Source organism: Ursus maritimus, unplaced genomic scaffold, assembly GCF_017311325.1.
Source record: "Ursus maritimus isolate PB19 unplaced genomic scaffold, ASM1731132v1 scaffold_17, whole genome shotgun sequence".
Classification (NCBI taxonomy): domain Eukaryota; kingdom Metazoa; phylum Chordata; class Mammalia; order Carnivora; family Ursidae; genus Ursus; species Ursus maritimus.
This window is the reverse complement of record NW_024424119.1, coordinates 39,119,960-39,134,318: the sequence shown is the minus strand read 5'-3', so window position 1 is coordinate 39,134,318 and position 14,359 is coordinate 39,119,960. Positions and strand designations below refer to the sequence as shown.

At 44.0% G+C, this 14,359-nt stretch overlaps 1 protein-coding gene across 1 annotated transcript in view; it reads right to left on the bottom strand.

Moving 5' to 3' along the window:
* The window catches only part of UGCG (UDP-glucose ceramide glucosyltransferase), a 35,702-nt gene extending 22,427 nt beyond the window's left edge, over positions 1 to 13,275 (bottom strand). Inside the window, exon 1 of the mRNA XM_040631717.1 lies at positions 13,119 to 13,275. Coding sequence (XP_040487651.1) covers positions 13,119 to 13,216 — 98 coding nt within the window. The 5' untranslated portion in view covers positions 13,217 to 13,275. The remainder of the gene's footprint in view (positions 1 to 13,118) is intronic.
* Between the last annotated feature and the right edge of the window lie 1,084 nt (positions 13,276 to 14,359).

Genomic DNA, 14,359 nt, shown 5'->3' with positions numbered 1-14,359 from the left:
TTCATCTTTGCTGTTACATTAGTTCTAGTTCATTCATTTTTTTGGAAGATTTACCTATTTAAGTGGGAGAGCGCGCATATGCATGCACAGGCAGGAGCAGAAAGAACCTCAAGCAGACGGCACTGCACATGGGGTCCGACACAGGGCTCGATCTCACGACCCTGAGATCAGGACCTGAGCCCAAACCAAGAGTTGGATGCTCGACCAACTGTCCCACTCGGGCGCCCCTAGTTCATTCACTCTTATTACGGCATGTATTCCTGGTATTAATATACCACGCTTTACTTAGCTGCTTTCTGTTGCCGGGCCTCTCGGTTATTTCCTATTTGGGGCTAACACAAACAGTCTGCAGCCCTGTCTCTGTCATTGCAAAAGTATCAAAACCCTGGCCTAAACCCCACCGCACCCCTGGACTTAAACTTTCAGACAAGATGAAGAAAGAGGTGCTGGATTTGCTTGCCCACCTGAAGCAATTTTTAAAAAATCAGACAAAATATGGGAAACAACGGTTTTTAAGCTACTGGACACAAGGTAAAGAAGGACACCGATTTCCTGCGACATGGAAAACAAATGAAGCCAGCCCTCCCACTGCCCCAGCTTACTGCTTTGAAACCATTTCCAGGCCAGGAGACCAGTGTTCTTCAACATTTATATACATAACGCCCAGAGGTAACAATCACAACTTAATGGACCAGCTGCAGAGCTCATGAATCTGTATTTTTACAAGCATCCCAAATGATCTGATGCAGGCTAGCAGTGAACCACACTAGACTATAAATTCTCCAGGCTCCAGCAAAATAATGATAAACAGTACGTTTATCTCAATTAAAAAAAAAAGCAGACTAAATGAGAGTAAATGAACGTATTCAGAACTCAGAAGGTAAGGTCAGTCTAGAGATAAAAATATGGAGCCATCCAGAGTTTGTCAAATGCATAAGCTCTCCCAGGTAGAGCATGCCATTAGCAGGTCGCCACAAATCAATGTCACTGATAGAGGCCGGTAATGCATGAAGGAGACTGAGCCAGTAACCCAAGAAGCAGAAAGATAGGCAGGAAGAGAGGTTTTAGTAAAGAAGGCTTTATTTGGCTAAGCTGTTTTCCTTTTTGAAACTGTTCAAGGAAGAGCAACAGTGAATGCAGCTGAGAGGTCAAGACCAGAGCTGAAATGTCCCCGACTGTGTAGGCTTGGGGCCCTTGGAGCGCTGTGGGCAGGGCAGGTAAATGGAAACAGGCGAAGAAGCAAATGAATGAGAAGTGCAATGTGTTAACAGGGAGTCAGCACCAGTCTCTCCTGAAACCTGACCCGAATAAAAGTTACTCTGGCCAGAAGAACCAGATGGAGAAAGGCTTTTCAGTTTAATTTTGGGGAAAAAAATTTTTTTTTCCTTAATACTTGAGTCTATAAAGTAAGGGGAACAAGCTAGTCAAAGGTAAAGAGAGAGAAAATTTAAAATAATTAACGGCATGACAGGACCTATGGTGTGAAGCAGGAGTTAGGCAAATCTGCCAAGACTGAAGGTAAAAGGGTGGAGTTAGACGAGGTTCTGCCAGTAACAGGTGACAGAGACTAAAGAAAGAAAGTATTGCCAGATAGCACCGATGGCTCGGCGGCGATCTGAGACCATGAATGTGTAGTAGTACTAACCCACGTGGCTGTGTGACTGACTGCACTCTGCGCGGATTTTGAAAGTTGAGAAGCTATAAATTATGAGATAACATAATTCAGGATAACAAGGCAGACTGATAGGAGGGAAGGTGAAGGGCAAGATGATGGAGTGATGAACTCTGAGTTCTGGCTAGATGGAGAATTCGACAAAATCAGGAGATAACAGGTGGAGGCCACAACAGTGGAGAGACAGCCTAGGGCAGTTGTTCTCAACCTTGACTGCACAAGAATCACCTGGAGCGTTAAAAAAAAAAAAAAAAAAAATCCCGCTGCTCAGACGAATTAAATCAGAATGTCTAGGGCTAAGACCTAGGCAAGCAGCAATTTTTGTTTTTTTAAGGACTCCCCTGGTGACTCCAAGTGCAGTCAAAGCTGAGAACCATGGCCCTAGGGAAGACCAGATCACTCTGAGAAGAGAAGAACGCAAGAAGGGGTGGAAACTCAGGAAGATCATCAGTTATGGGATGGCTGGGAACGACGAGGCCCTGAAGGAGCAGTTCTACTACTGTGACAATGGGGAAGAGCCGCAGAAAAGGAGTAGGGGGTCTCTCCATGGTACTCTCAATGTTGCCAGTCACCAGAAACTTAAGATTCACACCAACTGGAGAAAGTCCCGTACTGATACTCTATCCCGGATTACTTCCGGGGTTATTTTTAGGTTATCACTGGCTGTATAGAGCAGCATGCTGGTTTAAGAACCTGGGCTGGAGCCGATCACCTGGACTGTTATACCAGCTTCACAGCTAACTGAGTATCCTTGGGTAAATTACTTCTTTATCCCCTTTTTTAAAAAAAGTGTGGACAATTAGCACCTACCTCATAAAGTAGTGAAAAATAGACGAGATTAAGCCACAACGTGAACATTCAATGATAGCTATGACTGATAATTTTTTAAAAACTGCTTATTTTAAGGACATATTCCACTTTTCTGAGTTACCATAGTTTTAGTAAGAGATTTAGAAATGTCAAACATTGATGAGGCTTATATGCCAGAATGGAAGAACTGGAAATTCATATTTAATAATTCAATATTTAAAGATTCTTTCAGAAATAAATATTAAGCCATTAGGGTTGGGTGTTTTTTAATTTATTTTTATTTTTTAAAGATTTTGTTTTTAATTAATCTTTATACCCAATGTGGGCTCAAACTCACAACCCCAAGATCAAGAGTGGCAGGCTCCACAGACTGAGCCAGCCAGGCACGCCTATGTTGGTGTTTTTTTTTTGTTTGTTTGTTTGTTTTAGAGAGAGCGAGAGAGCATGAGCACTTGCGGGGGGGCAGATGGAGAGGGAGAATCTTAAGCAGGCTCCAAGCAGCACTCAATCTCACAACCCTGAGATCATGACCTGAGCAGAAATCAAGAGTTGGACACTTGGGGCGCCTGGGCGCACAGCGGTTGCCGCCGCCTCGGCTCAGGGCGTGATCCCGCGGTGAGGGATCGAGCCCCACATCAGGCTCTTCTTATGAGCCTGCTTCTTCCTCTCCCACTCCCCCTGCTTGTGTTCCCTCTCTCGCTGGCTGTCTCTATCTCTGTCAAATAAATAAATAAAATCTTAAAAAAAAAAAAAAAAAAGAGTTGGACACTTAACTGACTCAGCTACCCAAGCTCTTGAGGGTTTTTTAGAACATAAAACAACCCTTGTGTATTAAGAAAGATAAAAGGGGAAAGGGGAATCATCAAAAGTCCCAAATCATGGTTAAAACAGAGTAAGTCAAAACATGGCATAAAACACATTTAATGCAAAGTTTAAATTACATGCAGTATTTAGGCTAAAATTATATTCAAAGTTTAAATTACGCCCAATATTTAGGAACCGATTCAAAGTTCTACAGAGATCATCCAAAAGCACAGAGGCAATGGAAGTACAACAGAGAGGAATCAATATCACCAATGATCCACGGAAAGTGGCCTGAGCTGTCCTTTTAAACCGCTAGAGAGGTTCTCAATGGGGCAGAGGCGCTGTGTGGTCCTAGCTTCTCTGGATTCCTCTGCCCTCAGAGCCTCACTCAAGACGTGGGATTCCATTGCCCCAAGAACCCTTCCCTTGCCTCTGCTAGAGGGAGAGCTTGCCACGCTCAGAGCTGAGAGAAGACCAGACACGATGGGCAAAGTAACTCCCAGTTACTATGTAATCCAAGCACATGCCTTCTAGGATGGAGATGTTTTGAGGGAGTCCAGAAGAGAGTGTTTTGTTCACCATTAAATCGCCATGCCCAGGGCAGTCCCCAGAGCAAATGCTACAAGGCAGCCTTGTCACCCTAATCCAGGCCAGGGGGAGGCCCTCCGCACAACGCCTAACACCCAGAAAGCCCTGAATCAAGTGGTAGCACGTCCCAGGCCTCGGGCCCGGCAGAACCGTAACCTGGGATTTTCATCATAACCTTAGTTCTTTATGAAACAGAATCTCCCCTAACACCTACATCCGTTTGATTTTCAGAAATTTGATTTTATTACATTTTCAGGAACACACTGGCTATAAAAGGAATGCACCTCGTCTATGTCAGGTCAATGGTTTTGATTTGTTTCATTTTTAAAGAATAACATGGTCCTGGAATGTGAGTGAGCAATGCTGGGGAGACAGAAAGCACAGGAAAATTTCAATGTGTCACTCTCGAGGAATGATTTCGAAATTAAATTCTCAATCAGAAGCTAGTCACTCCGTCACAAAACTCACATTCATGTAATTAAGGCCCTGCACCCTCAAGGGCAGGGGGAGGAGGGGCTCACGGCAGGGAGGAGTACAGGTACACCATCTGGGGTGCTTCCTCGGAGTAAGTGAAGCCCAAAAGGTCGTGAGGGATGAATCACTGGCAAAAGACAGAGGCCTTCGGGGTCCTGCTTTCCATTGTGAGCTAGAAGGACGTCTATTCAGGGAACACTTCAAAGAACGCCAAGGAACTGGCAGAAAATACTCAGGGATTCCTCTGCGGGACTTTATAGTAGCTTTAGCTTGATGAAGCCTAATCACCTCTCAGCACAAGGATTTTCAACTTTTTTTTTTTTAAGATTTTTATTTATTTATTTGAGAGAGAGAGAGACAGCCAGCGAGAGAGGGAACACAAGCAGGGGGAGTGGGAGAGGGAGAAGCAGGCTCCCAGCGGAGAAGCCCGATGCGGGGCTCGATCCCAGGACTCTGGGATCACACCCTGGGCCGAAGGCAGACCCTTAATGACTGAGCCACCCAGGCGCCCCGGGTTTTCAACTTCTGAGCTGATGGAATGACCTTCTTTCATCTTAGGTGATTTTTATTTCCTAAGAGCTCAGTCTCTGAAATTGTCGCTCTTTTTCATCATTGTGGCCTACTGTTTTATCCGTCTCATCTTGCAGTTCCCCTCCCTGCTCGCACTCTCTCTCTCTCACAAGTTTTTGGTTTGATAGTGTGTACCACTTTAAATGATTCATTTTACCGGTTCATATTCTAACTTCGCTCTGAGCAGGAGGGAAGCCTGGTGCGACGGGAAGCTCCCTGGAGAGAGGGCAGGCTGTGCCCCTTCAGTGGGCTGGCGGCGGCCCCTGCAGCAGTCTCGGTGCAAAGCAGACGGGCAGCCCGAGAGCCTCACAGAGGCTTTCAAGGGAGACTATGGATTCCTTGAGGGCAAAGTTCACTCTGCATCACGCTTTTTTTTTTTTTTTACAGTTCTGCTGGGTGGCTCAGTTGAACCACTGTATCTGATTCTGGGAATTTATCTCCTCTGCTCCACGCCACCAAGCTTGTTACCTACCATGTTGTGTAAAATGAGGCTGACTGCCCTATCAGTAGGTCCCCTTCTTCAGAGTCCGTGCCTGCAATGTCCCATAATGAAAGGCTTCTGGTGGTGGTACTGGCGACTGTGCCCTGGAAGGCTGTTACCGTGTGTTTATGATCAGTATGTGTCATGACTCATGTCACTTCCATACTGCACCTATCTTTTCCACATGGTACGGCATCAAAGTGGGCTTCTTCGGCAACACGAAGCACACCTTCTGGTTCAACCTCAACTCTGCAGACGTGAGATTCCCCACAGAACACAGAATAACCAATAGTGAGTTAGCTTTATAGGAAAACACAAACTATTTCCACTGGACAGTAGACTTATATACTACAAAAGATTCCATTACCATTGAAAACAAGTAAGAGATCTTCATCAATTTTATCATGCCCCCCCCCCAGAACCCCCAACTCACTATCCTTTGGTGACAACAGAGCTGGCCCTAGTGTATGGGAAATGGATAGAGCACGGTGCTGTGCTAAGAGCAACAAAGTAAGCCAGGCGCCCAGCAGAAGCTGTGGTCCCAGCACACAGTGCTCAAAAACACAGGAGACCCTCAAACATGCCGTATGCTCAAACTCTTTTCAAATCAAAAGGAAACTAATGGAACTATCCCAATGCTCTTCTACAAAATTCCCTAAAGCAGAATGTGATGTTTATTCTGTGCATAAAATAAAATTGTGGATGGAGGGAAAGTGGGGACACTTATGATTTGCACATCACCCAACTCAGGAGAGCACTGGGCTCTGCATCCCCTGAAAGCCAGATCTTAGTGTAGAGATTACTTATGAGGAATTCCCATAGGAAAACCTGGGGGAGGGGGCTCAGATTTGTAGGTGATCATGTTATTAATAGAACCCTGTTTCTATTTTAACGTGCTATTAATTAGAAATACTGAAATAAAGATTCCATTTGGTCCAATAACTTTCATTAAAGTCCATCACCACTGGGGCGCCTGGGTAGCGCAGTGGTTAAGCAGCTGCCTTCGGCTCAGGGCGTGATCCCAGCGTTCTGGGTTCGAGCCCCACATCAGGCTCCTCCACTAAGAGCCTGCTTCTTCCTCTCCCACTTCCCCTGCTTGTGTTCCCTCTCTCGAGCTGGCTGTCTCTCTCTGTCAAATAAATAAATAAAATCTTTTTAAAAATAAAAAATAAATAAAAAATAAAGTCCATCACCACTGAAAGCATCCCCAAATCTGACCATCTACTTCAGATCGCAAGGGCCAATGACACTGAACTAACAACACTGAAAAATCCACCATTACTACTGGAAAAAACTGAAAGTTCATTCATTCAACCAGCAATAATTAAGTGCCTACTACACACTGGACACAGAACAGTAAAACACTATCCCTACCCTGGAGAGCTTACAATCTAATTGGGAAAAGAGACAACAGAACACACATTTACAATCTGGATGGGTAAATTCAAGGCACCAAAGAAGGATATAAGAAGAGGTTTCTGGGATGCCTGGGTGGCTCAGTCAGTTAAGCGTCTGCCTTCAGCTCAGGTCATGATCTCAGGGTGCTGGGATCCAGTCCTGCATCAGGCTCCCGCTCAGCGGGGAGCCTGCTTTTCCCTCTGCCTGCCACTCCCCCTGCTTGTGCTCTCTCTCTCTCTGACAAATAAATAAAATCTTAAAAAAGAAGAGCCTAATACAGTAAAAAGCAAAGTCTAAATAGACTTGAATGAGTAGAAGTTAGAAGAGAGGGAGGGAAAAAAAGGAAAGAAGGAAAGAATTCTAAAGAAAATACACAGCATATTCAGGGGAATGTCAGTAATTCAATACTGCTGAAGAATTAGGTGCAAGGGCTCAGCTCCTGAAGAACTATGCATGTCTTGTTAAGGAACCTGAATGTTAACCTGAAGGCAATGAGGGAACCAAGGTAAAATTTTAAGCACATGATCTAAGATTAGTGCTCCAGGAAGATAAGGCTACAGTAAGAAAAAAAAGGTAGAAAGGAAACGAGGCTGTTGGTAGAGATACCAGTGAATAGAGACAGTTTCAATTATCTAGAGTAGAGAGAAAGGGTACTGCACTCAAGATATAGGAAAAGGGTGGGATGATGAGTTGGAACCATCACTGAATATTAACACTGAATTACAATCGTCATTTTGCTTTTTAAAGCTGTCACACTATCATCCAATTCCGTATCTTTCCAGGCTCAGGTGAAGGGGCTCAATTGCCTCATTCATTCTCCCAAAAGTGGTCTTGGCAGCAATGGCCCTGACTGATCAACACGTGACCAAAGTCCAAGAGCATCCTCAGAACTGAACCCAGAAAGGAAGCTCTCAATTTACATTCCACTACAGCTCAGAACACCACCGTATTAATGAATTTAAGGTAAAGATCATACTATCTAAAATTGCACTCAAAAGCTATGCAGCAGGTATAAAAGTTGTTGCACTACAAAGGTTTGAAAAAGTAGAATGAACCTGAAAGGAAACTCCAGGGAAAGACCTCTGCTTTAGAGGGCAGTTAATATTTACAGATACAAAAAGTATTTCCACACTAGCCCAGCACCTCCAGTCAATCAGAAGATAAAGCCTAGCACTGAACATTAGAACATTACAAATAGAGGACAAAAAATAGTAATCCAAGGAGAGGGAGAAATGGGGAGAGAGAGAGAAGAAGAAAAAGGCAGATGGGAGGGAAAAAAGCAAGGTGCCTTGCTCAGATACCCTTATCACCCAGCAATATGGCTCACAAGGGCTAAAAAGAGAAGAAAACGACTGGTCCAGACTTCTGTAGGATTTCACCGCAGCTCCCAAGCTATCAAACCACACTAGCTCTCAAAAAGGAAAAACTCCAAGATCACTTAACCAACTCTGCCTACTGAGGCTAGAATCATTAGGGTTTTTTTGAAATAAAAAAAAAAAAAATCTTGGGCATAGGAGCCCTGAATTTTAGACTCTAATCTGAATATCATAGGTAGAAATCCCACAAGTGTCTGCCATCTAAAATGTATTTAAAAAATGCTAAGCATCAGTTCAATATGAAAATTGGAAAGGAAGGGTGCCTCAGTGGGTTGGGCATCCCACTCTTGATTTTGGCTCAGGTCGTGATCTCAGGGTTGTGGGATCGAGCCCCACATGGGGCTCCCTGCTCAGCTGGGACCAGTCTGCTTCTCTCTCTCCCTCTGCCCCACTCTGCTGCTCATGGTCGCATGCCCTCGTGAGCTCTCTCTCAAATGAATAAATAAAACCTTTAAAAAGAATGGCTTTCTAGCTTATAAATTATCTCCATTTCTAAATTTAAAAAATTTTTTTTGAAAGATTTTATTTATTTATTTGACAGAGAGAGAGAGAGCACAAATAGGCAAAGTGGCAGGCAGAGAGGGAGCGGGAGAAGCAGGTTCTCCACTAAGCAGGGAGCCCCATGTGGGGCTCGATCCCAGGACCCAGATCACGACCTGAGCTGAAGGCAGATGCTTAACCAACTGAGCCACCCAGGTGCCCTTTTCTTTTTTTTTAATTGCAGGCTTATAGGAATTGTGAGACATTTGTGAAATCTGAATAATTTGAGCAAGAGCCATTCATTATATTAATCACACTGAGCTCCATTTTTTGGAGTTAGTTTGTTTATGTATGTATGTATGTAATCTCTACACCCAATGTGGGGCTCGAATTCACAACCCTGACATCAAGAGTTGCATGCTCTACCAACTGAGCCAGCCAGGTGCTCCTGAGCTCCATTTTTTAACATAGGCCAATACTTAGCTCTCTTTCTAAGAGAGGACACGATTCAATAGAACACCGAATCTAAATTAACTAGATACCATTACACACTGTATTTAATTTTAAAAAATAACCATTTGGTTTTTAAAAGTTTTATATCTTTCCTTAGCCATTTACTATAATATTTGCATGACTTAAATGCTTTTAACAAGTAGGTGTCCATGATTAATCTCTTTAATGTGACATAATGGAGCAATGTTAAGTTTTTGAAATAGGCTCCATTTCCACCAGTTGCAAGCACAAAGTGGAAGGAGAGTTTCAATATCTGCTTATTTTATGTACACTTTACCTTATTGCAAAAAAGATTTGAGAGATACAGAACATGTGTTCAGAAAATATATTCTTCAATAAAATACAGAATGTGAACACACTATTTTAACCAAAATATTGTTGCCAGTGTTCTTTAGCTTTCCTTGTCAAAATGTTAGATATCAGGTTTGCAATTTCACTAAGTACAGTTGGGGGGGGGCACAAACCGTAGTTCTCTGCTGAAAATAACTCATTTAACTGGGAAGTATCTTTATTTCAATAAGAAAGTAATCAGATCAAACATGTAAGTAATTTTGAAGGTGGGACCAGAAGAAAGGAAGCTACCCCCAAAAAGGTTAAGATTTAATTTATAAATAAAGCTGTTGACTATTTGCTCTATGTTGAATTGCCCATTTCAGAACGGTATTCACAAAATTCCTTTAATTAGCTGTTCATTATCATCTGTTATAAATTAATTGCATTTTTTTTCATTCTGTTTTCAGGATCCTGTTACTATCAGTCACAAAGGTTAACTATATGGGGCATTAGAAAATAAATACACAAATAAATACAAAGCCTCCCTACAGTATTTTAACCAAGCTAAGTTATTCTCAAACCCAAAGTATTTAAAGAGAACTCTGCTGTTCATCATTAAACACAAAATAAATAACTTAAAAGAACTGTGGAGTTGTCTCAAGTCTAACAGCACAGGTTACTTGGAATATTAGGCTATATCACTAGTGTTCATTTTAATTAAAGAGGTATGACTTTATCATTATGTATGAATAATTGAGGGAAGGGGATATATCACAGTCCTATGTTGAAAGAAGTCAAATTTTTCCAAACTGAGCTGTAAATTTAATAACTCCAATTTAAAAACAAGATTTAAAAATTGCAGTTAAAAAAAGAAGATTATTTAGGGTCTTGTTAAAAATTTTAAAGTACATCTTTAAGTAAAAATGTGTAAAAGCCAATGAAGTTTTGAAAAGAATGAGGGGTTTGCCTCACCAGTAATAAGGTAATAAAACTTCATTAATTAAAACAGTGGACACTAGAATAGATCAGTGAAACAGCACTGGGAGCCTTGAGACATATGCAAGTATACAGAAGAATTTAGTCTATAATACAGTATTTCAAAACCATGGAACAATCAAATAATAATTCACTAAGTGATTTTGGGACAAGTGGCTAAATATTTATATGAATCTAAAATTAAGGTTCTGGCTCTCATCATATAATGAAGTAAAATGAGTACATTACAGAATAAAATGTAAAAAAAAACCCCAAAAAACAATGGAATTCAAATTACTAAAGAAAAACATATATTAACTATATAATAATTGGAGGACTACATATAAAATTACACAGATCAGAAACATTAAAAAAAAAAAAAAAAAAAAAAAAGCCCTGAGAACCCAAAACACAGGCACACATACTTTTCTCTATGTTAAACATACGAACATAGTTGAAAGACCCAAAAAAAAAAAAAAAAAAAAAAAAAAAAAAAGCTAGGGAAAAAACTGCAACCTACCACAGAAAAACAATCTTCGTATCAAGATTAACAGAGCAATGGATTGCATCACAAAGGATTATGAGTATATAATTTACAACTAGATGTAACTAGGATATCAATATATGAAAAATGTTCAATGGAACTAGTAATTAAAGGAATGAAAATAACAGAAAATAGTGAAGAGCCTGATACTCAGTAAGGGGAAATGGGCACCATCATACATTGTTACCAGGACTATGAATAGATACAACTTTCTATAGGGCAATATGTATCAAAGTTTAAAATGCGCAAGCTTCTGGCCCAATAATTCCTCTTTCAGGAATGTAAACTATGGAAATCCTCTATCAAAATGTATCCATATGAATTCACCAGTGTTTGTAATCTTGATGAATTGACAACCTAAATGCCAATTAATAACAACAAACACATATTAGTACCTCATAAACGAAAGTGCCATGCATCTATTTAAAATGATGCAGAGATCATACATTTATTGACATGGAAAAAAAGGGTCATGACACTTTACATGGAAACTCCATGTGAGCAGATTGGGCAAAGCCTGGACGCCTTGTTCTTCAACCTTACTTCCATCACCTAGAATAGTGCCTTGTACAAGAGCTTCCCAAGAAGCATTTACTAAATAGATTAATTTTAAAAGCAAGCTACAGAACAATAATCATAATGCTGACCCCCACCTTCCTCTCTCCTTCCTCTCTCTCTCTCTTTCTCTCTCTCTCTCTCTCCACATACACACAATTGGAACAACAGTCACAAAAGGTTAACAAGGTAGTGGAGTTTTGGTGTGTGCGTTTAACTTTCTTCTTTATTCCTCTCTGTATTGTCTAAATTCCTTATATAGTAGGCATTTTTAAAAATTATTATGATTGGAAAAAAGTAACAAAATTGATTTTTAAGAACTCATATATTTAAAATGAACTCCAGAAAGTGTTCAGTGACAAGAGCTCACAAACTACAAACACTGATATCAGCAAAATCCAAATGGCATGTTTTCTTTCACCTCCAAAGAAGTATCGGTATGTCTTCTACAATGTAGCATCTTTCTCCAGTACCACGAAATGCCACCCTATACTACTAAAATGCAGAATTTCCAAAAGAAAAAGCACATTTTTCTGTGGTAAAAAAAAAGGGGGGGGGGAAGCAACGAATTTCTTAAAAGTCCTCCCATCTCTCTATTAACACATGCCCTCTTCTAGTTGGCGATAGATTACTATGTATTCTTTTTTTTTTTCAGGCTAAAATGCCAGTGAATCTATATCAGAAATGTGCTCTATGCAATTCTTTCACTTCTTTGGAAAAACAGATTTTATTTTAAAGACATTTAAAAAATTGAAATATCAAAACTAGACACATACCTTCTGTCATTATTCATCCCACCACCCTGGTTTATATTATTCACAGACTTTATCACTATCTGAAATAACCTTATTCGAATTTTTATTACCTGTCTCTCCCTTCTAGAATGTAAGCTCTATGAGGACAGGAATTCTGTCCTTCTCACCACTGTGTCCCCAGTGAATGGCATCTAGTAGGCCTCAAGGAGAATTTGTTGAATAATGAAAAGGGGGTGGGCTATAAATAAGGAATTGGAAAAAGGAAAGAAAACCAAAATGAAATGTACAAGCTGACATGACTCAAGGCTATAACGTCAGCCCGGAGGTTTGGTGGACATTTTTCAAGGTGGACAGGTGCTCCATACCTATCTAAAAGCACAGAGCTCTTCCAGGAAGAAAATCCACAGGGAGGTCTCCGGGTAGCTGTGTGCAACTCCCAGAAGAGTGGGAACGATCATCATAATAGAAATGTCGTCCAGGTCGAGAAAACAACAGCAGCAACAACACAATATACATCTTGGCCCAGATGAAAATCAAACGAATTCCCAACACAATGAAACCAAGCAAGCAACCTTCCGCCCGACACGTAGAAAGAGCACAGTCTCCTTTCCCCTGGCCGTGCAGTTGCCCGCAGCCCAGCAAAACCCCTCACTTATCACTTTTCCCCCTCAAGGACCCTCGCCCCAGCTGGTCCAAGGGGAAAGGGAATGGGGGGGGGGGGACAGTAAGAGAATTAGCTTTCTCCACCCCCACCCGAGTCCAATCCTCTCCAAAGCGCAATGCCTCCCACCCTCCCACCCCGAGGCCCTGACCCCCGCGCCAACGGCTCCTCCAGCAGCCCCTCACTCACGTGTAGATGATAGCCATGAAATGCATCAGCCACAGCACCAAGAAGAGGACGAACCCGAAGACGGCCATTCCCTCCAAGGCCAGGTCCAGCAGCGCCATCCCCCGGCCCGGCCCGGCCCGCTCCGGCCGCCGCCGCGGACCGCGCTCCCGCAGGAGGACAGGGTGGGCGCCCGGCGCGGGGGCGCAGGAGGGGAGAGGAAGATGGGGAGAGGAAGGGGCGGAGGGGGGTGGGGACGGAAGGGGCGGGCAGGGCCTGCGCGCCCCGCCCGCGCGCACTCGTTCGCGCTCTGTTCTGGGCGCGCTCGCGGCTGCGGGCGCTGCGGTGGCCGGGCTCCGTGGTCAGAGGGGCCGTGGCCCGCGCTCAGGCTCGCCTCTCCACACCCTCGCGGTCGCCGGCCGGACCCCGCGCGCCGGCGCCCCCGATGCCAACGCCCCGCCGCCCCGCCGCCCGACTCCGGGCCGCACAACTCCGCACCCTGCTCCGCCGCCGCAGCTCCGCGCACTAATCGAAACCGGCGGCCAGCGCTCCGACTCCCCGGCGCGCCCCGCCCCGCCCCCGCCCCCGCCCTCCGGAACGGCGGCGCCCGTCCCTCTAAGGGGCGGTGCGCGCCGCTGCTCCCCGCCCACCCTGCCGCCCTCGCGCCCGCTGCGTCACCGTCACCGTCGGGAGCGCGCCCCTGGGAGGCTTCTGCTGGACGCTAGCCCGCCTTCCCCGCGGGCTCCTGTCTCCGGCCGCGCCTAATCCTCGGCGTCGGGCGGCGGGGGCCACTGCGCCTCTGGGCCGGCCTCCTTCGGCGGTGGCGGCACGTGACCCTGTGTCCGGCTCGAAGACTGCTTGCCCTCTGTGGGCTCCAGTGTTTCCAGGCGTCCCAGAGAAAGACACGGAGTTCCAGGCGGCCCCCCGAGTTGTCTGGAAATCCAGCTTCCAAAGCTGTCTCTGCAGCTTCTCTGGACGGCACTGCTCAGAGAGGCTTAGGCCCTCCTCCAGGCCACGTTCCTGGGCGCTTGGCTGTCCCATTGCCTTCCTCCCTCACTGCTTCTCATGCTGTGTTATCTTTGACCGCAACCGACCCGAGAGCAAAATAATCTTACTCCTCACAGATTCGTAAGCACCATAGAGACAGCGTGTAATGTAAAAGAAATTCTCAAACTCGGAATGTAAGGAATCAGTTAATATCAAAGTCCCCTAAGACTACTGTTCAACACGGTAGCCATACGGGGCTATTGAGCGCTTAAAAGGTG